This window comes from Macaca nemestrina, chromosome 5, assembly GCF_043159975.1.
Source record: "Macaca nemestrina isolate mMacNem1 chromosome 5, mMacNem.hap1, whole genome shotgun sequence".
Lineage (NCBI taxonomy): Eukaryota > Metazoa > Chordata > Mammalia > Primates > Cercopithecidae > Macaca > Macaca nemestrina.
The window spans coordinates 141,093,157-141,115,394 of record NC_092129.1 but is presented as its reverse complement, the minus strand read 5'-3'; the positions used below and the strand labels follow the sequence as shown (position 1 = coordinate 141,115,394).

General features: G+C 56.8%; 1 protein-coding gene across 5 annotated transcripts in view; it reads left to right on the top strand.

Moving 5' to 3' along the window:
- Positions 1-20,371, top strand: part of LOC105489623 (forkhead box P4) — a 54,070-nt gene extending 33,699 nt beyond the window's left edge. For 2 of the 5 annotated variants that reach the window (XM_011754590.2, XM_011754595.3), the window contains 14 exons: positions 4,535-4,657; positions 5,198-5,284; positions 6,782-6,929; positions 7,072-7,285; positions 7,570-7,674; positions 8,418-8,505; positions 9,550-9,633; positions 9,742-9,949; positions 10,049-10,125; positions 11,015-11,116; positions 14,580-14,701; positions 16,921-16,987; positions 17,513-17,682; positions 18,520-20,371. In XM_011754590.2, coding sequence (XP_011752892.1) covers positions 4,535-4,657; positions 5,198-5,284; positions 6,782-6,929; positions 7,072-7,285; positions 7,570-7,674; positions 8,418-8,505; positions 9,550-9,633; positions 9,742-9,949; positions 10,049-10,125; positions 11,015-11,116; positions 14,580-14,701; positions 16,921-16,987; positions 17,513-17,682; positions 18,520-18,667 — 1,743 coding nt within the window. In that variant the 3' untranslated portion in view covers positions 18,668-20,371. The remainder of the gene's footprint in view (positions 1-4,534; positions 4,658-5,197; positions 5,285-6,781; positions 6,930-7,071; positions 7,286-7,569; positions 7,675-8,417; positions 8,506-9,549; positions 9,634-9,741; positions 9,950-10,048; positions 10,126-11,014; positions 11,117-14,579; positions 14,702-16,920; positions 16,988-17,512; positions 17,683-18,519) is intronic. The other 3 variants (XM_011754591.2, XM_011754594.2, XM_011754593.2) reach the window with 3 other exon arrangements.
- Positions 20,372-22,238: the final 1,867 nt, after the last annotated feature.

Below are 22,238 nucleotides of genomic sequence, written 5' to 3'. Positions count from 1 at the left end.
CCCGAGTAGCTGGGATTACAGGCTTGCACCACCACGCCCACCTAATTTTGTATTTTTAGTAGAGTTGTATTTTTAGTAGGTTTTAGTAGCGTTGTATTTTTAGGGTTTCTCCATGTTGATCAGGCTGGTCTCAAACTCCCAACCTCAGGTGATCTGCCCACCTCTGCCTCCCAAAGTGCTGGGATTACAGGCATGAGCCATCATGCCCGGCCAGTAGAACTCACACTTTTAATCTCTGCATTGTGCTTGGCATGGTAATAATGCCAGTATTTGCCAGGTGTAGAAGCCTAGGCCAGATAGTTCTCAGGGTCTCGGGGAGATGGGGGTTCTTGGGGCCATGGAGCCATGCTCCCCCAGGAGCCTGGATTCCCCGCCTATATTGATCCCTCTATTTCTCCTCCAACCCTGGACACCTTCCTTGCCTTCTGCCCCTATTCCTAAGTTTATTATCTCCAAGGAGGTCGGATCCTTGTCCTGAAGTAGGGCTCAGGGCCTTGAAATGCTCTTCTGTGAGCTCAAGACTGGTGAGAGCAAGGCCTGGGCTCCCCACCTGAGCAGAAGAGTGCATCTTGAGCCTGAGTGCAGTGGATAATGGAGGGAGATCAAGGGCAGCTCCTTTCCCAGGGCTCCCCACAGAATGCTGCTCTGCTCCCCAGCAGGATTTTCTGCCCGCGCACCTCCCAGCCACGTTCACCACCCTTCTCCTCCAGAGTCAGCTTTAGAAGAGTTTCCAAAACTGTATCAGGTCTCCAGCTCCAGCCTAGTGAGGGGCCCTCCTTCCAGGCCTGGACCCCACCAGGGAGAGGGCTGTCATAGAAGGTGGCACAGGTGGCCGAGAGTTGAGGACATGGTGGGGGGCAAAGGTGGCTAGGGCCTTGGCTTCGTCCATCCCCATCTGGCATTTCCAGAAGTTCTTCTTTATATTGCGCTGCTATGTTTCCTTGCTGCAGCTACAGCCCAGAATTAGTTTGAGGCCTTCTGGTCATTTGCGGGAGAGTTTAAGCCAAACCAAACTCTGGCCTGATCTCCCCACATTGCCCCCCACTCACAGGACCCCATACTTAAGAGACAATTTGGGTCCTTGACCCTGGCACCAAATTGCATTCGTTCCCACTCTCAGCCCCCAAATAAGCTTCCTGTGTGTCAGGCACTGTCCCTGTTCCTTCCAGTCAGACCATCCAGCTGAGCACACTGTATTCATGGCTGGGTGCATAGTCCCTGAGGGAGGGGCTGGAGGCAGCTGCCAGTGTTTGGCCCAGGGCTCACACGCCAGGGCTTCAGTTAGCACTTAGCTGCCCAACTACTCTCCAGATGCTTGACTCATGGGCCCTGCTGAGCCTGCTAGCTGCAGAGCACCCATCCCGAGGCATCTGAGCCTGGCGAGCGGCCAGCAGGGACACCAGAGGAGCTCCAGCTCAGTTCTCAGACCCCCAAGGGGCACAGGGAGAGGTGGATAAGGTCAACCAGCTCAAGAGATCAGCATGCGGCAGCCACTTCCCAGACCCTTTGTGACCCCAGTGGGCCACCTCAAGATGAGTGCACACCATGTAATCCATCCAGATCTCTGTAGCAGCCTCCACAGGCAGCTGCTCAGCCAAGTGGCAGGAGCAGCAAGTGCCAAGGAGGCCTTCCAAGGTCATCTCTTCCATTCCCCTGCGTCCAAGTAGGAAAGGCCACATCCTTTTTTTGCATGCCCCTGTCAGTGACTCACAGTCCTGGTGCCTGGAAAGATCTTCTGAGTGTCTGGTCTCAGTCTTTCCTGTTGCGGGCCACGTTCATCTCTAGTTCAGCTCTCACAGCAGTGAGAATGAGTGTCCTAGTGCCTTGGTCCTCAGTAACCTTTGTCTGGCAGTAACCTAAGGCACACCAGGGGAGGAGACAGAAGAGGGGAAAGGGAAAATCCAGAATGTTTTAAAAAGTGATTTTCTTCATGTTTACATGGAATTTAATGGCGTACAAGTCACTTTCACCCCTGCTCCCACTGTCCCTTTGGGGTCAGGGTCAGGGCAGGTAATTTAACCTCTCTGGGCCTCAGTTTTCTCATCTCATCTGTGAGATGTTAATGATGATGACACCATCCTCACAGGGTTGCCCTGAAGATTCTATGAGATATACGTGTAAAGGGCTTAGCCAAGTGCCATGCCTGGCACGTAATAAGCAGTCAACAACATCCACTAATGATGCGGGGAGGGCAGGTGCCCCAAATCCCAGTTAGCCAACAGGGAAAGTGAGGCTTGGTGATTTCAAGACTAGTAAATATCAGGGACAAAAACCAAGGTCACCTGACCCAGAAATCTAGGGCTCTGAGCTCACCCCCACCAGGATGCCTCTCTTTGTTGGGCACCCCCTTGGGAGGAGGAAAGAAAGGACAGTGGTACTTGTTCCATGTCTTTGGATGGCAAAACCCACCTTCTTTGAGCAGCCTCCCCAGCTGCCTCTGGAACACCCAACAACAGACTTAGGGGCTGGCTCTGGTGTTGGATCTATGCCACTGTCTGCCTCCAACCCCAGGCCCCCACATCCACCCTTGCAGCCTGGCTTTCAGAGAGTCCTTCTGGGATATAACCATAGAGGAGGAAGTTAGCCTGTGGCATCTCAGCCATATCAGCCCCCTCAGCCTCCAGACGTCCCACCTCCACATTCTCTCCCTAACCCTTCCCAAGACCTGCCCTGGGGTGGGGCAGGCAGCATAGGACGTGAAAACCCTGAGAGCTATGGAGTATACAGACCTGGGCTTAAATCCCAACACTGCCACTTAAGGCCACCAGACTTTCCTAGTTTCCTCATTGGTAAAAATGAGGTTAAAAAAAAAAAAAAAAAGAACTAAAAACACTTCTAAGGGTGCATCCCCCACTGGCCTAGAGGTCCCTTGGAGACTTCATTCACGTGGTATGCCCATGACTAAAGAGCTAGGTGTTACCCCTCCCAGGGCCCTGTGGATAGAGATGGGCTGGGATAGAGGAGTAAAGCCCAGGGGCAGAGACAGCCGCTAGTGGTGGGATGAGCAAGAGGTGTTGGGAGCAGTGGGATTCCCCGATGTCCTTGGATTCACTGTACCTCCCCGGTTGCTTCTCTGCCTGGGGATTTCCTAATCCATGGCTTAAGGGGTGGTTCAAGGCTGAGTCCTGCCCCTGCCAGGCATTGAAAAGAGAACCAACTCCTCCTCCCCTACCCCACAGGTGAGACTGAGCCTTGGGGGAGGACCCTGAGGACCTAGCCTGTCATAGCCTAGGACAAGTCCCTGCACAGCATTCCTCCCTGACTGGGCTAGCCCTATACCCTTCCCTTCCTGCTCTGGGGCTGGCAGAGGGGCCTCTGAGGTGCCAGGGAAGGCATTTCAGCTCCGGGGGGCAAACAGTGAGTACCTACTGTGTGCCAGGCACTCTGCCAGAGCTTGGAAGTGAGAGAGGAAATTATAGAAGAGTCCTGTATGCATGAGGTCACAGAGTGGAGGGGGCAGCAGACAGCCCCATCAGAGCACCTGTCCTGCTAAAACGGGAACAAGACAGAATAGCAGCTGAGACCTGCCCGTCCATGACTGCACAAGCCTGGGGGGTTCAGGGGAGGTGGGGCTGGGAAGAGAATGATGTCATTGCTTTTCTCTGAATCTTTTCCCTATAGCTGGATTCTTTGGGCCTTCTTTAGAGGCCTGACCCAGGGCAGGGGGCAGAAAGCTGTTATACTTTGAGAATCCTGAATGTTCCAGCCTAGAAGGAATCATCTCTTACAGCCCAGTCTCCTATGTTTTATGTTTGAGGAGACCGAAACATGAGAGAGGGAAAGTGACTTGCTAGAGTCACACAGCCAGTTCAGTGCAGAGCTAGGAGCAGAAGCCTGCCCTGCTAACTCCCTGCCTGCTGTTCTTCCCACCCCACCCTAGACATAGCTACACACATGCACACACACCAGGACCAGGATGGCACCAAGAGCACTCCGTGGGCTTCAGCTCTGGCCACTGTGTGTGCCCTCCAGGCAGGTGTGCTGGGGTGTGTGAGAGGAGACAAAGTGCAGGTCCTCGTGCAAAGGTGGGCCACGTTTTGAATCCTTCCCATGCTGTAGACTGCCCTCCCAGCCAGGCCCACCTTGCAGGAAGTGGTCTCAAAATAGACTGTGTGAGACTATGGGTGGCCTAGTGTGCTGCCCCTCCCCATTACTGGGGGGAACCAGCCAAAGCATGGGTTCTGCTGACCAGTGTCACTTCCTGCTCTGAGGACAGCACGTCCTATGGTAATAGCCAACCCTTATATGCACTTGCTGTGTGCCAGGCCTTGTTTTAAGTATTCACTGATTAGTCCTCATGGTGACCTTAATAGGTAGGCACTATCACTGTTTTCATTTTAGAGATAAGGAAAACAGACAACAAGGAGGTAAGTCACCGTCCAAAGAGAGAGACAGCCAGCAGGTGGCAGAGCCAGAATTGGAACCCAGGCAGCCTCCCTGGGAGCCATTCTGCCACGCTTTGAGTGGGGCCCTGGGTGGTGCCTCCTCCTGGGGTGGGGTCGAGGGGACGGGGCTAACAGGCCGAATCCCGCAGGTGCCTGTGTCAGTGGCCATGATGTCGCCGCAGATGCTTACCCCGCAACAGATGCAGCAGATCCTGTCACCCCCGCAGCTGCAGGCCTTGCTCCAGCAGCAGCAAGCCCTCATGCTCCAGCAGGTGAGTCTGGCCCCAGGGCAGCTGGTCCCTCCTCCTCTGCCTGACCTGGCTCCTCCCACCCTGTTTACACCTCACCAAGGGCCCAAGCTGTCCCAGAAACCAGAGAGACTGCTCAGGCCAGACTGATCTGCATTCCTCTAGGGTAGTGGGGAGAGGTCAAAGGTCAGGCATCTCTCATGGCAGCCCTCCCCCCACAATACTCCCGCTCCTCCTTCCCTGCAATGCTGGCCCCAATTCTGTCTCCTGAACAGGGAAGGGCAAAGTACTGGAACATCCTGGCACCTTGTCCCCTATGACCTGTTCAGGAGATCCACCAAAAGCTGGGAGGGTTCAGAGCTGTGGGAATGAACCTACTCCATCCCTTGCCCCCTCCCTCTCCACCCAGACCTGCTCAGGGCCCCTCCAGGCTGACTGGGGAAAGCTAGGCCATGTTTTAGGGAAACTCCCTTCTCCTGCCCCCAGGAGCCCAGATGGGACAGGGCTGGGGTGGTTGTGGGGATAGCAGTCCCCTGCCAGTGGTAACCTTCCCCCACCCCCCAGCTGCAGGAGTACTACAAGAAGCAGCAGGAGCAGCTCCACCTGCAACTCCTCACCCAGCAGCAGGCTGGGAAGCCACAGCCCAAAGAGGTAAGGGGCCGTAGTAGGGTCCACCACCGCCTTCACCCCCTGCCCGGAGGCTGGGTGTCCAGAGCCAGTCAGGAGGGAGTTGCCTTGCAGGAATAGTAGAAAAATCAAGGTTGAGGAAGGGGATCAAGGAGCAGTGTGGGGGAAATGAGGATGGTGGGTCTTGCGCGTCTCCATCTCCCCTCATCTTCATTCATTCTTTCTCTCCTTGCCTCGTGGTGTTGTCTCTGTGCACATGGGTGTAGACAGGTGTGTACGTGTCACCCCCGTGTGTGGCATCTGCCGGGCCACGCTCGTGTGCAGCTGCCTTGTGGTCACACCATCTTCCTGTACCCTTGTCTCTTCGTGACCCAGCACCTCAGCCCTCCCCTCCTTGTCCTGCAAATCTCTGAGTCCCTCAGCAAACCACCTCCCCTTACCTCAGCCTGCCCCCAGCTTCTTCCCATTCTTGTCATGACTTGCCCAGCCGCCCCTCAGTCTCCTCTCAGAGCTCCCCAGACTACACCCCCTGCCCCATCGGAGCTTCTATACCAGGCCCTGGAGGCCCTTCTCCCATGGGTCCCAGACCTGTACATCTCTCCTGCTGCCCAACCACAGTCCCAAGCTCTCAGTTTCCTCTTCCCAGAAGGCTGCCCTGACACCCAGGCATTCTCCAGTACCCCCAGCCTCCCCCTCCGCAGTCTTATAATTGCTCTGTTATTGGCAGGTAAATCTCTAGGCTAAGTTTATCCTGTGTCTCTGTATTGAATAGCTAGCCCCCACCCTACCCCATGCTTCCCACCCCCAGCAGGCAGGCAGAGACATCTCTGCCTCTCAACCCACCCAGGACATGCTTGGCTTCTGGGGCTCAAAAGAGACTTGCTGACAGCTTGACTTGTCAGTGCCTGTGTGAAGAACTGAATGGGTGGGGGTAGGTAGAGTGGGTGAGCCAGCAAGCACAGGGCGCCTGGGCAGTGGTGATGTGACTCTTCTCCGAGCCTGGATCCCAGTGAGTCCCGTCAGACTCCTTGATTCTGTGTATCTAAAAAGGAAGAGAGGAAAAGAGCTGGGGGAGAGAAAACTCCCTCCCCAGAGCAGAAGGGGGGCACCCCGGGCATGTAGGAAGAGTGCCCTCCAGGCAGGAGTGGCCCCCAGAATCTGACAGGCTCATCGATCATTGTGATGAGGCCCCCCCCCCAGGCGTGCACAGCTGCGGTGCAGGGAGCTGAAGCAGCGGAAGGAGGGAGGCGGGAGGAGGGAGGGCGTCGTGCTGCGTGTCTGGGTCTGGCTGTGTGTGTTTGCGCGCGTGCGTGCGTGCGTGCATGCGTGTGTTTACTGCGAGGAGGCATGCAGCCTTATGGAAGCTGGGCCGGGAGCAGAGACACTGCAGCTGCAGACGCCACAACGACAGCTCCAGGGGCTGACAGGCCCTGGGAGGGGGTGGCCGCAGGGTGGGGGCCAGATGGCATGCCTGAAGCTGATGGCAGCCCTCTCTGCCCGCCCCCTCGGGCCCCTCACCAGGCGCTGGGGAACAAGCAGCTGGCCTTCCAGCAGCAGCTCCTGCAAATGCAACAGTTGCAGCAGCAGCATCTGCTCAACCTGCAGAGGCAGGGGCTGGTCAGCCTGCAGCCCAACCAAGCCTCGGGGCCCCTCCAGACCCTTCCGCAAGGTGAGCGCCCATCACTCCTCCCCTCCCAGCCCCAACCCCACAGCCCTGCCTGTACCCAAGAGCTGGCAGCCCCTGCTCTTGGGGCCAGGTAGAAAGCCGAGCATTCGTGGGGCCCTGCCAGCCTCCCCTGTCTCTCCCACAGCAGCTGTTTGCCCAACAGACCTGCCCCAGCTGTGGAAGGGTGAGGGTGCCCCCGGGCAGCCTGCCGAGGACAGCGTCAAGCAGGAGGGGCTGGACCTCACTGGCACGGCCGCCACCGCTACCTCGTTCGCCGCTCCCCCCAAGGTCTCACCCCCCCTCTCCCACCATACCCTGCCCAACGGACAGCCCACTGTGCTCACATCTCGGAGAGACAGGTATGGGGCCCAGGCTGGGAGGGGCACCAAAGCCCTCCCTGGGGGTAGACCTGGCCCCCAACCCCCCGAGGGCTGACTCTGTGATGGGGACTGGGAGGGAGGGGGTGGAGCCCAGGGACCAGAGGTTCACTCCCTCTCCTGGGGTGTACAGATGGTGCTTGGCCACTAGGAAACCTGTATTAAGGACAGAAATGTCACCAGCAGGGGAGCTGGTGCTCAGCTGACTACAGGGCCGCTGGGGTCTTCAGGGTCCCTGATCGGCCACCTCCCTGCTGTCCTCCCAGCTCTTCCCACGAGGAGACCCCCGGCTCCCACCCCCTGTACGGACACGGAGAGTGCAAGTGGCCAGGCTGTGAGACCCTGTGCGAAGACCTGGGCCAGTTTATCAAGTAGGTGTCACCCCTAGCCCCTCCCCCAGCAGCCTTTCCCCACAGGGCCCCTCCCCCATCCCTGCCCACTAGCTTGCCCCTTCTTGGGGCCCTCCTCACTAGCTGTACTACTGTCCTCACTCCAGGGGGTTCTAGTTCTTTCTCTGCCCCCCACGGACTCCCTGATCTCCCACTCCCTATCCCGTCTATATTTCTGGGCCTGCATTTCTCTGACCCCATCCCCAGCAGAGCGTGCGGGTAGGAGAAGGAGAGGACAAACATAAGCATTTCTCCTCCCCCCACCCTCCCCAGCTCCTCTCCAGCCTCAGCCCCGGGGAGTGATGGCGAGTGACAGGCTGAGGGCCACAGACAGGCAGGGCGGGAGGTGGACAGGCGGCTGGCAGCAGGCGGCCAGCTGCCACAGCCGTGCCAGGCTCTGTCACTGACTGATTAACTCCACTGTCTCCCAGACCCTTGCAGCATCAGGGTCAAACAAATTGTTTTCACGCTTCGTCAGAGGTTTACTTAATTAGTTCATTTGCAATTAGATCTCTCTGTAGCTGGGATTTTAGCAAAGACATCAAAGGAGGCTGACGAGAAGGGAGAAGCCTTCCTCCATTGCCCCGTTTTCCCACCTCTTTCTCTTCTTTGTATCTCTTGGTCTGTCTGCTTTTCAGGCCGTGGGTGGGATTAGAGGATAGGATGGGAGGATGGTGGCAGCAGGAAAACTGGAGGCAACTTTCTCTCCTCCCTTCCCCTTGAAGACACCTCAACACAGAGCATGCCCTGGATGACCGGAGCACAGCCCAGTGCCGGGTACAGATGCAGGTGGTGCAGCAGCTGGAGATCCAGGTGTGGCCCGGAAGATGCTGGGGAGGGACGTGGCGGACTCCAGCCCCTGCCTACCCACAGCACTGACTTGCTAGGTGGGCTCTGTTGGGAGGGTCTCATGGAAGGGTCCTATGGTCAAAGCCACCATCTTATGCTTTCTAGGTCCTAATGACCATGGTTGTGAGGTGAGGACAGCTGGATTCTGAGGGGTAAACCAAGGTTGGGGGCGTCTCTGCTGGGAGGTCCAGAAGAGACTCATGCTACATAGAAACATCAAAAATAATATTAACAGCTAACATATGGAGCACTTACTTTGTGCTGTACTAAATACTTTATATAACTCAAGGAATCCTCTCAACAACCTTATGTGGTGGGTACCATTATTGTCCCCATTTTCCAGACGGAGAAAACAGGCCCACAGAGCTCAAGTAACCTGCCTGTGAGCGGCAGAGCTGGGATTAGAACCCAGGAAGACTGGCTCTCCCAAGGGAGCCTCCCAGCTACTTGGGAGGGGACACTCGGCAGCACAGGGTTCCTAGGAAGCTACTCAGGGCAGCTCCTCTGTGCTTACACCCTCTCCCTCCAGCACCTGCCTGTCACCCTCAGCCCTGCCGCGAGAGGGTGGTCATGAAAGACCCATTGAGTTTATGAATGGGGTGTCTGAGCCATTCATCCATTCCTGCATCTGCATTCAGTATGTGAGGCCCTCACACACAAGTGCCACTGCACAAGGCACAGTGGCCACCCCCTGTGGGTGGGGAGGAAGAAGCCCCCCAACATGTAGAGGCAGGGATAAGCTCCAGCCAGGACGCACTGGGAAGGCTCAAATGGTTGCCATCCAGGGGAGAAAGGGAGAGGCTTCGTGGAGCTGGCAGCCCCTGAGGGGCAGAGCATTGCTGAGGCCTCCCTGGAGCGGGGGAGAGAGGGAGCTGGGATGCTGAGGCAAGGAGGCGAATGGGGGTGGGAACCCGTGACCTTCTGAAGGGCCTGGCGGTGGAGGGATGGGACAACACTACCTCCAGGGTTCAGCCTCCTGCTCACCTCCTGCCTTGCCACCCTCCACAGCTCGCCAAGGAGAGCGAGCGGCTGCAGGCCATGATGGCCCACCTGCACATGCGGCCCTCGGAACCCAAGCCCTTCAGCCAGCCAGTGAGTGCTGCTCCCCTCCCCGCCCCTCCCAGAGCCTTCCACGGACCCGGGAGCCTTGGGACCCCCACCCTCGGGCACTGGTCTCAGTACCCTCCCCGTTGCTCACAGCTGAACCTGGTCCCCGGCTCCTCCTCATTCTCCAAGGTGACCGTCTCTGCAGCAGACTCGTTCCCAGATGGTCTCGTGCATCCCCCGACCTCGGCCGCAGCCCCTGTCACCCCACTACGGCCCCCTGGCCTGGGCTCTGCCTCCCTGCATGGTGGAGGCCCAGCCCGTCGGAGAAGCAGTGACAAGTTCTGCTCCCCCATCTCCTCAGGTGAGGGTGGGCTGGGGGCTGCAGGGTGATAGCAGAGTGAGGCTGTTTTTCCCAGCTGAGCCCATGTCTGGCTGCCTCATCCTCTGCCTGTCTCCCCAGAGCTGGCCCAGAATCATGAGTTCTACAAGAACGCCGACGTCCGGCCCCCCTTCACCTACGCCTCCCTCATCCGCCAGGTGAGCAGGGCAGGTAGGAGGAGGGTAGGGAATGGCACACAGGCTGCTTCCCCAGCCCCCAGCACACCCCTGCCTCCAGGAGGGTCCTGGGGCCAATGGAGCTGTCCCATTCCCTCTCACATGGCCATCTTCTCTCTCTGCTATGCGGGGCTATCCTGCGGGCTGGGCCCCGTCAGCCTGCTGGGTAGGGTCATGTGTCTCTGGGGGTGTACACACTGCTCTTCCTGCTGACACCCACCTTGACATTTGTGTGCTGATTTCCATGTACACAGCACCCCATGATAGATTTAGAGTCGCTCTTCGTCTGTCTTCTTCCTCTTTCCTCCCTCAAGCCCATGATCTTCATGTCACCAGTGTTCACATAGTATTCACACTCAAGCGTGAACATACATGGACATGTATGTTCTCCCTGATACACAGGCATGTACACCCTCACACACTCACTCTCTCTCACACACACACACACACACACACACACACACACACAGTGCTTAGTGTGCCTTTTGCCAAAATCAGGATAAATTCCAAACAGCCTCCACCTCGTGGATGTCTATCCCAAGAAAGACAGGACTGACTGCTTTCACCCTCAGTCCAGGGCTGGGTACTAAAGGCATTTCCTCTCCAGAAGCAGCTCCAGTCCTTTTTGCACAAATATATAGCCCTTGGAAGCTCCTGCCCTCTTTATCCTTGGCCGGGCTGTAACCAGCCTGTCTGTCTCAGGGGACCCACCAGCCACCACCCATCTTGTTATCTACACATTTCTGAGCAGGTCTTCTCACAAGGTGAGCTCGGGGCCAGGCAGAAGGGAGAGAAACTGGGGGAGGGATCCCAGAGGTGTGACCCTTCGAGGCCCAGGCTGACTGTCCCTTTGCTTGTTCCTTGCCCGCAGGCCATCCTGGAAACCCCTGACAGGCAGCTGACCCTGAATGAGATCTATAACTGGTTCACCAGGATGTTCGCCTATTTCCGCAGAAACACTGCCACCTGGAAGGTGAAGCAGGCCCCTTCCACCTTCTGGGCCCCAGTCACCCTTGGACTTACCATATCCCGTGGAGACCAAGGCTGCCTAAACAATTAGTTCCCTAAACAATTAGTCCTGCAGAAACAGCCACCCAAGAGCCCAGCCAGGGCTGCGTGCCCACGCCCACCTCAGCAGGAGCCGTGGATTGTTCCATAACCTCCTTTTAGGGATCCCTTTCTTCCAGCCTGGTGCTGCCTCCTTTCTGGGAAGCAATCCTTCTCTAGGGCACACCCCCAAGGGCCCCAAAGATGCCAGCCCCATGAAGTAGGGCCTCTAGGAATTGTTGATGCCCAAGTTGGCTTAAGGTACATGTTCTGAAGCCTGGGCTGGGGCTAGGAAGGTGCAGGTATAGACGCATGGATGGACCAAGAGCCGTGGACCACACTCTGGGGCACTGACGGCACTCACAGCCCTCCCCAGCACTGCCGTCCCTGGCAGGAAGATAATTGTCTCCATCCAATTAGTCATTTCAACACCTTCAGCCGTAAGTTTTCCTGGGAGAGCAGAAGCAGGCAAGAGGGGGACCCTAGAAAAATAGGACACAGAGATGCTAGGGCACTAGGCCATTTATTTTTCTATAGCCAAAAGGGGTGCGTGTGTGTGTGTCAAGGTGGGAAGGCGATATCTAAATTGGGAGAGTGGGCGGGGTCGGGGGGGCGGGGCGGGGGGAAGGAGGAGAGAGTGTTGGCCCCTGCAGGGAAGCTTAGACATCGGGAAGGACTCTTATCTCAGAACCTTAATTGGATCCCTGGCTCTTGAGTCCCCCTGCTGGCCACTGAAGAAACTGCAGTTAAACGGGCTACCTCCCCCAGTCCCACTAGGTTTCAACAAGTGTCACTGAGCCCCTCCTCCCCACCAGCGCCCAGGACTTGGTGGGGTCTGCACAGTGCCTGCCTACCTTTGCCCTGGGAGTATGCTAAATGCAGCCGAAGGGACTGCATCATGACTTTCATATCCCCATGCCCAATTCCCAAAGCTTAGGAGAGAAGCTGGGAGGCTGGGACAGCTGCTCTAATTGGCTGTGAGTGATGTCATTTTCTGCCAACCACATTCCTGCCCTCTTTCTGAGCCAGCAGGGCTTGCTTGGGACCACCTGGTCCAGTCTCCAACCTCCAAGTCAGTTCAGATACCAGATTTTTATAAATGATAGAGCCCTACAAACGTAAGGGATCGTTATAATTATTACCTAATGTTGAATAATGCATATTAATCCTTTGCCTTTAGGGGTAGCAATATAGAGCTTCCTTTCCATAAGACAGCCTCCTTTTTGGGGGCAAAGTACTGCGAAGCCACCTTCCTTCCTTCCTTCCTTCTGTCTTGCCTGTTATGCCCTGCTGCAATTAATTCTCTCTTGAGGTCAGATTAGGTGACTTCTTTAAACCACTCAGTGACCATCCTGAAGCCACCCCCCAATATTCTAACCCTGCCACCCTTGCCCAGCTCCGCCTTTGACATCTCTGTGGTGTGTTTCTCCTTCCTAGTTCTTCACCCCCATCTCCCCTCACCTAGTCTAGGGTCCAGTAAGAAGCATCTGGGCTGGGGAAAGTGGTGGTGACTTTCCCTGTTAGCAGTACTCTGCTGCTGCCTTTGTTGCCCAAGGAAACTGCCTGAGCCTTCTCATGGCACAACAGAATCCATCCAACTTGAGGTCCACTTTGACCTTCTGGTTTTTTTCAACCAAATTCATTCATGTTACTTTGGAAATACGCCATCTACACCCAACTCTGCTTCCCTTCTACCTCTACTTTCCACTCATTTCTCAGCCCCTCAGGTCATCTCTCCTCCTCTCCCACATTATGTGTGCTTCCTTCTTTCCCTTCTTCACCTTTGCTGGCTCCCACCCTGAGATACTTTCTACCTCAGACCAGGGCAGAAGGATTGGGAGCCGGCATGGTGTGGGCCCAGCCAGCTGCCGTTCATCCAGGGACAGAGCTGCCATCTGCCAAGCTGATGGTCCTTGCTGGCCCTCCCTGTGTCCATCCCCTCCCAAGGCCCGTGTTGTGGGCCCGTCCTTTTGTTTACGCAGCCCCCGCCAGACCCCTTAAATTGCCGTTAATGTTTCAGCGTAACGAATTAGTCTCTCATCACGAATCAGGCTTCGAAATGAGGGAAAAAAGCCCCGGTGAGGCCATCCTCGGAAATTGGGGTCATTCTCATTTGCAAAGCGGAGGATCGGAGCCCCATAATGCGGGCAAATTTATTCCGAGGCAGGAGCCCCGGCGTGATTAGGCCCTTTGTAATTATCGCTCCGAGAGATTCCACTCCAGCCGCCCGCCTCCCTCGTGGATTAGCAAGCGAGTCGGAAAAATACACAGGATTTAATTAGAGGCAAATTAAAATTGGTAATGAAATCGGGCCAGTTGCAAGTGGCAAGAGTTGGAAGGGAGAGAGGGAGAGGGGATCTCCAGGGGCACGGGCTGCCTGCCCTACCCACTTTCTTCCCCGTTTAGAAATGTAAAGAGGAGACAAGGATGGGGACGAGGCGGGGGAGGCTAAGGGAGGACAGGTAACAGGGACAGGGATGCAGGCAGGGATGGTGATAACTGGGAGCTGTCGATGGGGGCAGTGCTGATGAGAGAGGAGGGTGCAGGGACAGGACTGAGGGACATGATGAGGCAGGGCAGACTAGGGCCCTAGTCCGGGCTCCCATGGTGATGAAGGGGGGAATTGGGCCAAGCATCCCGCCCTCACCCAAGCGTCCTACAAACCAGATGACCTCAATTCTTGAAGTTATCCTTCCAGGAGGAGGTGGGACGGACAAGGTGACTTATCTTCTTTCTCTCCACTTTCTGCCTCTCAGCTGTCAACCCACACTCTCCTCTCTCCCTATTTCACAAGTATGTATGAGGCCTCTACTGTATACCTTATGCTCTCAAAATATGAGCTGCCTGTTCTGAGCCACAGCTCAAAGCATGGCTCCCAGACTCCTGTGGGTCAGTGGAGGTGGCAGTGAGGGTTTGTGAGTTCCTTCCTAAACTTTTAAAAGCTTAATGGAAATTCTGCATGCACCTGAGATAAAGCATACTGGGCTTGCAGAGATGCTGGGGCCCGAATGTGATCTGCTGTTGATCCAAAGCCCTGAGTAACAATTACATGTGTCTTTGATTAATAAAGATGATGAAACAGATTATTACTAACTAGATGGCATTTAGTTAGTAGACAGAACTTTCCAAGATGCGGCAGGGAGAGAGGAGGCAGCTAATAAAATGGGTCATCCATGGTGAAGAGGCTGGGAGGCCCTGGCTCTATGGAAAGGGTAGGGGCCCGCCTTCCGTTTGGTTGGCTCTCCTTCCAGCCCACGCCCATCCCCTGCTCATCCCTGAGCTGGGGAAGGTGGGTCACTGCTGCATGGGACATGGGATGGGATGAGGACTGTCCTGTTTGTGCTTGGCCAAGCAAACCGCCTCTGAGCTCCTCTTCACTGCACCCACAGAATGCCGTGCGCCACAACCTCAGCCTGCACAAGTGCTTCGTCCGCGTGGAGAACGTCAAAGGTGCCGTGTGGACTGTGGACGAGCGGGAGTATCAGAAGCGGAGACCGCCAAAGATGACAGGGTACGTGCATCCAGAGCTGGGTGGGGTGTACCTGCCCAGGGGGTAGAAGCCAGCTCACCCCCACCCCCTGCCTCTCCAGGGTACCCATGTGCACCAGATCTTTCCTGGCTGGGGGAAGGGGTGTGGGGAGAAAGGAGCAGAGGAGACTAGTGCTTGGGGACAGGGGACTGGAATCTGGACGTGATGGATAATCAGAAGGCAGACATTTATGTCCTCTTCTGTCCTCGCTCTGACTGAGGGAAGGGGCCAAGCAGGAGGCCTGGTAGCAAAGAGAGACAGGGGCCCCAAGTAGCCCTGGCTAGAGCTGACACATAGGCAGATGCTGGCCAACGGGCCATGGGTGAGGGGCTGCCACCCCCAGGACACCCGCTTTCTCAGCTTATCAGGATGACTAGACCTCTGAGGTCCCGGGACCCCACCAATTCATCTTACGGCAGAGGAGGGCCAGTGAGGGCAAGGGGCTGGCAGGAGGCCCCAGAGCAGATTTGTGGCAGAGCTGGTTCCAGGACCAGGTCTCTGCCCTCCTAGTCTTTTGTGCTCGGCTTCACCACCTGGCAATTTATTTATTTATTTATTTATTTATTTATTTATTATTTTTTAATTTTGTTATTTTACTTTATTTATTTATTTATTTTTGAGAAGGAGTTTCACTCTTGTTGCCCAGGGTAGAGCGCAGTGGAGCGATCTCAGCTCACTGGAACCTCCACCTCCCGGGTTCAAGTGATTCTCCTGCCCCAGCCTGTCAAGTAGCTGGGATTACAGGTGTCCACCACCATGCCTGGCTAATTATTTTTGTGTTTAGTAGAAATGTGGTTTCACCACGTTGGTCAGGCTGGTCTCGAATTCCCAACCTCAGGTGATCCACCTGCCTTGGCCTCCTAAAGTGCTAGGATTACAGGTGTGCACCAGCGCACCTGGCCTAGTATTTTTTTGAGAGGGAGTCTTGCTCTGTTGCCCAGGGTGAAGTGCAGTGGCACGATTTCAGCTCACTGTAACCTCCACCTCCTGGGTTCAAGCGATTCTCCTGCTTCGGCCTCCCAAGAAGCTGGAATTAACAGGCATGCACCAGCACACCCAGCTAATTTTTGTATTTTTGGTAGAGACGGGGTTTCACCATGTTGACCAGGCTGATCTCGAACTCCTGACCTCAGGTTATCTGCCTGCAGCGGCCTCCCAAAATGCTGGGATTACAGGCATGAGCTATGGCACCTGGCCTCCACCTGGCAGTTTAAATGGAAACTGAGGAGCCTGGGACAGGGTCAGGACCTCCCTTTTGGCTTCCACATAGCAGCAGTGGCCTTCTCCCCACCCCAAACACCCCCACCCCAGCCACCTGCTTGCTGTGCCCCTTGGGCCAAAGCTGTTGGGTAAGGAGAGGAGAGCAAGTTAGATGGATGTCTCTGAGGTGTGGGGTGTCTGCTCCCCTCAAAGATGCCTGCTCTCCAGGCAGGAGCCTTTGCACCCCAGGCAGTGTGGGAGCGTGGAGAATGGAGGGAAGCCATGCCCTGGTGAATGCCCGGGGCCAGTCTCCAGGCTGGGTGTTGGCATGTCTCATCACTGACTGACATCAGAAGACCTGGCTGTGCTTGCACCTCTGCTTTCACCCGCGTGGTGACCTTTGGCCGCTTCCTTAGGCCCTGTGAGAGCTCTGTGATGGGATCCTCACTGGAAGAGGGACAGCCCTCAGCCACTGCTTCTCCTGTCCCAACTCCCAAGCACCTTCCTGTGCAGAGAAGCCTTCTGTATGGAGCATGTGGGGACAGGCTGAGCATATGTCTGACAGGTCCCAGAATCTAGGATGGCAAGACAGTGTGGGCAGACTAGGTGTGTAACTACTGAGGCTATAGATCGGACCTTGCCAAACACTGGAAAATCTAGACCGGAGAGAGAAAACGGGTGGGGGGGGCAGCATGCTGTGAAGGCAGACATTGCGGGGATGCCAGTTCCCACTTCCCAGCTCCGAGACCTGGACAGGTCCCTGAACCAAGCCCCCTGCACCCACCTGTGAAGGGGCTGCTCCTGCAGGGCCAGTTCAGTGTGAGGACCAAATCAGACCAAGCACACACACAGCTCCAAGACAGTGGCTGATCCGCAGTGGCCTCCGGGAATAGGGAATGGGACCCATTCCCAGCACAGGCCTTGACTTAGTAAGAGTAAAGAGATGCGCATGAAGAGCTAAGTGAATGAGTGAGCCAAAGATGTCCTTCTCTGTCCTCCAGGAGCCCCACCCTGGTGAAGAACATGATCTCGGGCCTCAGCTATGGAGCACTTAATGCCAGCTACCAGGTGACCGGCCCAGAGCCCACCCACTCACCTCTACCCCTTGCTTTCTTATACAAGAGACGCTCATCCTCCCCTGCAGAGGACTCGCCAGAGGAGGGAGAGGGTGAAGACCCAAACTCTCCAAGACCCCACCTCTCTGCCCCACCCCAACTTGGGGCCAGCCTCCACCTCTGCTTTCAAGGCTGGGTTCAGACAAGGCGGGCAGCTGGGAGGATGGCATACCCATAGCATCCCCTTTCCTGGTTTGTCAGTCTGGGGATTCTCTGTCCCCTGGGAGAGGGGATAAGCCAGGCCCAGGTTCCAGGAAAGCTGGGAGATAGGACGTCGGGGGTCAGAGTTCCAGCCATGGGGGAGGGGTGCTACATTCAAAGGCTGAGTTGGGGCTTGGGGTTGCCCAGACCTGCCCGCCCAGGGGGCCAGTAGCAGACACGCAGGCGGCTTTCTAGCAGATGGGGAAGGCACAGCACCTAACTGAGTGTGCCCCGTCCTGTGGAGCCATTGACAAGGCCCAACCCTGTGCCCCTCCAGGCCGCCCTGGCCGAGAGCAGCTTCCCCCTCCTCAACAGCCCTGGCATGCTGAACCCTGGCTCCGCCAGCAGCCTCCTGCCCCTCAGCCACGATGACGTGGGTGCCCCCGTGGAGCCGCTGCCCAGCAACGGCAGCAGCAGCCCTCCTCGCCTCTCCCCACCCCAGTACAGGTGAGCACACAGCACGGACGCCCACCCACTCCAGTGCCCCTCAAGCACCAGGGAGGAGGCGTCATCCCCCACTCTGGGTGAGGTTCCCCATCCCACCCCCAGCACGCCTCTCCCCAGAACAAGTGGCTTCTCTCTTCCTTCCCTCATCAGCCCTCTCAGCCCTTCCATGTCCCACTTGCGTGTTCTTCTTACCCCCTCTCCCCACCTCCCCACGTTCTCTTCCCCCTCTTTTCTCCCTTTCTTATTTTTCCTCCTCCTCTCTTCTCTCTCTCTCTTTTTTTTTTAAGATGGAGTCTCGCTCTGTCACCCAGGCTGTAGTGCAATGGCAAGATCTTGGCTCACTGCAATCTCTGCCTCCTGGGTTCAAGTGATTCTCCTGCCTCAGCCTCCCAAGTAGCTGGGATTACAGGCATGCACCATCACGCCCGACTGATTTTTTCGTATTTAGTAGAGATGGGGTTTCACCATGCTGGCCATGCTGGTCTCGAACTCCTGATTTCAGGTGATCCACCAGCCTCGCCCTCCCAAAATGCTGGGAATACATGTGTGAGCCACCTCACCTGGCATCTCTTCTCTCTCTCTTCTCCTTCCTCCGTTCGCTCATCTCCCCTCTGCTCCCCTCTTCTCTCCTCCCCAACCCAGAGCAATCTCTGCCCCAGCACCGGCTTTTCTTTGAAGAGAGCCCTAGGGGAGATCAGCCCTCAGGGCTGATGCGATCCTAGGGAGGGGGCTGTCAGCACCCCACTGTGCTCCAGAGTTGTGGGTGCATTTGGGGGGCAGGGGGCAGAGAGGATCAGAGGACAGCCACCGGGTGCCCATGCCATACTTTTGCCTCAGCCACCAGGTGCAGGTGAAGGAGGAGCCAGCAGAGGCAGAGGAAGACAGGCAGCCCGGGCCTCCCCTGGGTACCCCTAACCCCAGCGCCTCGGGGCCTCCAGAAGACAGAGACCTGGAGGAGGAGCTGCCGGGAGAAGAACTGTCCTAAGGGCCTGTAGGGACCGACAGGGCTGGGGTGAGACCCCTCCCTTCCAGAATCCAGGCCCCATCTCCCCTCACTCCACAGCCCCTCCCGAGCCTCAAGGCAAGTCCAGGACTCAGATGGGGGAGGCCCGGGCCAGCAGCTCCCAGTGTGACCTGACAAAAACACGTGGGGGCAGGGACAGTCCCCACCCCCAGGGACACAGCCCCTGGTCTGGGACCAGCAGAGGACACGGAGGGTTCAGACCCCTCCTCAGACCCTCCCCACATCTGAAACCGCCTCCCCCCAACCACCAGCAGCAGCAGGGCCCTCCTCCCCCACCAGCTCTCCCCACAGGGCCCCTCAGCACCATGGAGACCCGCAGGCGGGGCTTAGCCACCCCTGTCAAACCCAGGGCCCCCTGGCACCTGGCTCTGGCCGTGTTTTCTGGCCAGAGGCCCCCACTCTCCTAACTCGTGCTCCCTTCCGCCTTCTTTTCCGTACTGTGAAGAAAGAACTCTCCACCCCCAGCTCCCACCCTGCCGTGGCCTGGGTGGAGGAACTGAAGTTCCAGACCATCCCCAGAAGAAGCAGCCCCCTCTGCTGCTGGGGTGGGACTGTGTGAGCCCTGTGGGGGTCCGTGCGAGCAGGCCCACCTGGCTCCAGCCCCGCCCCCAACCTGAGACAGAACCAGGCTGAGCCAGGCCTCCACCCCCACCCCCACCCCTGTTTGCTGGGGGCTCCTCCAGCCGCCCCCATAGGAAGAGGCCTGGTACCGCCTCACCCACAGAGGTCTGTGCCAGGTGTGCTTCTGCAGGTGGAGCCAAGCTCCCCCTGAGGCCAGAGGCGGGGCCTGGGCCGGGAGCCCAGGAGAAGGCCAGGCTGGACCCCGGCTCCACACCCACATCCAGCCTGCGGGCCTCTCTGCAGTCCTCTCACCCTCCCTCAGCTCCCCTTCCTCTGCAGTTGCCCTCAGCTCCCCTGCCCTGCCCGCCTCCCACCCCCGCCCCTCCACCTGCCCCAGTTAAACGGATGACCAAAGACCTTTCTTATGCCGGAAGCAAAAACCAAAACTTTTTGTTGGCTTTTTCCTTTGTCGCCTCCCCAGCACCCGCCCTCCCAGTCTCCCACCTCGGCCCCAGGCTGGAAGCCCTCCCTCCACTTAAGTTATTGTTTTAAACCAAAGTTTACAGTGTCTGTTGGTGGCCAAGACCCTCTCTCTCCACCCCTCCTCCATCCACCCCGAGGACCCTGGGGCTCAGTGGAGGCAGGCCCCTGCTCCCCTCCCCTCTGCTCCTGCCCAGCCCGGGGGAAGGAGAAAGGAGGGGAGGAAGCGGGTTCTCACCCTCTCGGGAGTGGGCACGGGAGCCCTCCTCCCCGACCCTGGGCTGCTTCCTGGGGGCTCTCCAGACCCCTCTCTAGGACCAAGTCACTCGTTGTGCTGGGAGTGTGGATTCCAGCAAAAGAGCTGGAAAAAAGACTCTCCACAGACCCCCTATGGGGGACCCCAACTCAAGGCCAAGGACTGGGCGTATCGGATGCTCATAACACCCCTGGCCTGGCCCCTTTACTGAGAAGACTCCTTGGATATTTCCCAAGAATCCCCCACATACACCCCTCACAAGCCACCCCTCCTGAGAGGCAGGGGGCCCTCTGCCCCCTCCCCATGTATTCCCCACCTGTGTTCCGTTTGACCAGCACAGAAATATTAAACATCCTCTATTCACCGGGCCCTGTGTGTGTCGCCAAGATGCGGGAGGGGAGGAACATTAAAGCTGAAAGATCGCTCTGCTGGGGGAGCCTGGGCAGAGCAGCAGCAATGTGAGGGTCGCTGTGGTGATGGTTTCTGTGAGTGAACGGAATGAGTAGCCATATGGGGGAGTCCCAATCCTTTGCCCTAGTTCTTTCACTAGTTTGAAATCCAAGTTCTTGCCAGAGTGTTGAAGCAAGGCAGCTGAATTGCTGCAGGGATGGAGAGGACCACTGCCGCAGGATTCCTTTACCTGTGTCACCAGCTCTGGAGTCGTCCACCCCCATGCCCAGGTGTCCTTCCAGGCCCATTGTCCACATCTTTGAGGGGGCTGCCTGGATAGGTGTGTAGTCGTGCCCAGGTGTGGCAGTGGCACCCTGAAGCAGGACCATTAGTGTGCATGCACACACACGTGGCACACTGCGGTGACCACAGTCGTCATAGTCATAGAGGGCTCATGGCGGAAACAGGATCATGCAACCTATACAAAGGGGACCCTGGATAGACCGCAAGGAAAGAGGCCAAGGGCCAAGCTGTTAAGCCAAAGATGGGCCCTGACACCTCCCCCAGCCCCAGCACACCAGCCTGCGCCTCTCATCCCATGTTAAGTTCTGGTTCCCCACCTGCTACCCCTCCTTAACACAGAGCCCCTCCCGCCACCTCAGACCACTCTGCACATCTGCAGGGCCTCGGCCGTCTCATTGGTCTTTTTTATTTTTTATTTTTTTTAAGATGGAGTTTCGCTCTTGTTGCCCAGGCTGGAGTGCAATGATGCGATCTCGGCTCACTGCAACCTTTGCTGCCTCAGTTCAGGTGATTCTCCTGCCTCAGCCTCCCAAGTAGCTGGGATTACAGGCATGCACCACCACGCCGGGCTAATTTTTTTGTATTTTTAGTAGAGATGGGGTTTCTCCATGTTGGTCAGGCTGATCTTGAACTCTCAACCTCAGGTGATCCGCCAGCGTTGGCCTCCCAAACTGCTGGGATTACAGGCGTGAGCCGCCGCGCCCAGCCCTCACTGGTCTAATGCCACCTTCTGGACACTCCCTCCTTGAGGGCAGAAAGGAGCCCCAGGCCTGTCCCTAGGGACAAGGCCCAAGAAAGAGTGTATTTGGGGATCAGGGAGGGGAGGGTGTTGAGAAAGCTGAACTGGAGTCAATCACCCTTCCCACAAATCAAACTGCTGGAACTCTCCAGCCAAATGTCGGGAGGAGGACCTGCACGGTGAGTGTTTGCTGACCTCTGTCTACTCTCAGGCCTGTCTTTTGCTGTGGCCGCTTCCCTCTTCCCCTTCCTCTCCCAGCTGGGACCTACCAGAATGCCCCAGAGAATCCTTAGGTGTTGGCTGCCAGTCTCCCAGCCCCCTTACTCTACCCCCTTGAAGAAGAGGGTCAGTTCTGTGGACAGCCCCGGGGGCATTCTTCCTATGCCAGACTCTGGAGGGACAAGACTGCACCTAGCTTTATTCTCAGGACCGTCCTTCCTGCAGTCTAACTTTAGTTTCTCCTGCTTCAACTGGAGTCCTCTTTTTATTCCTCTCACAGGGATATAGTGAATGGTTAGTGCATTTGCAGGTGGGGTGATGATCTATTTTGGACACTGGTACAGGAGAGGATCTTGCAATATAAGAAACGAGCTGTTATGAACCACCACTTTCTGAGTGCATTGGGCTTATAGACCCAATAATTTGTTTTCTTCCTGATCTGACATTCTACATGGGGCAGTCCCCCCACCATTATTACCTCATTCGAAGTAAGAACCAACACGTCCACCCCCCACCCCCATCACGCTTTGCCGTCAGGAAGCCCTGCGTGCTGGGTGTGTAGTTTCTCTCCTTCCTACTGTTAA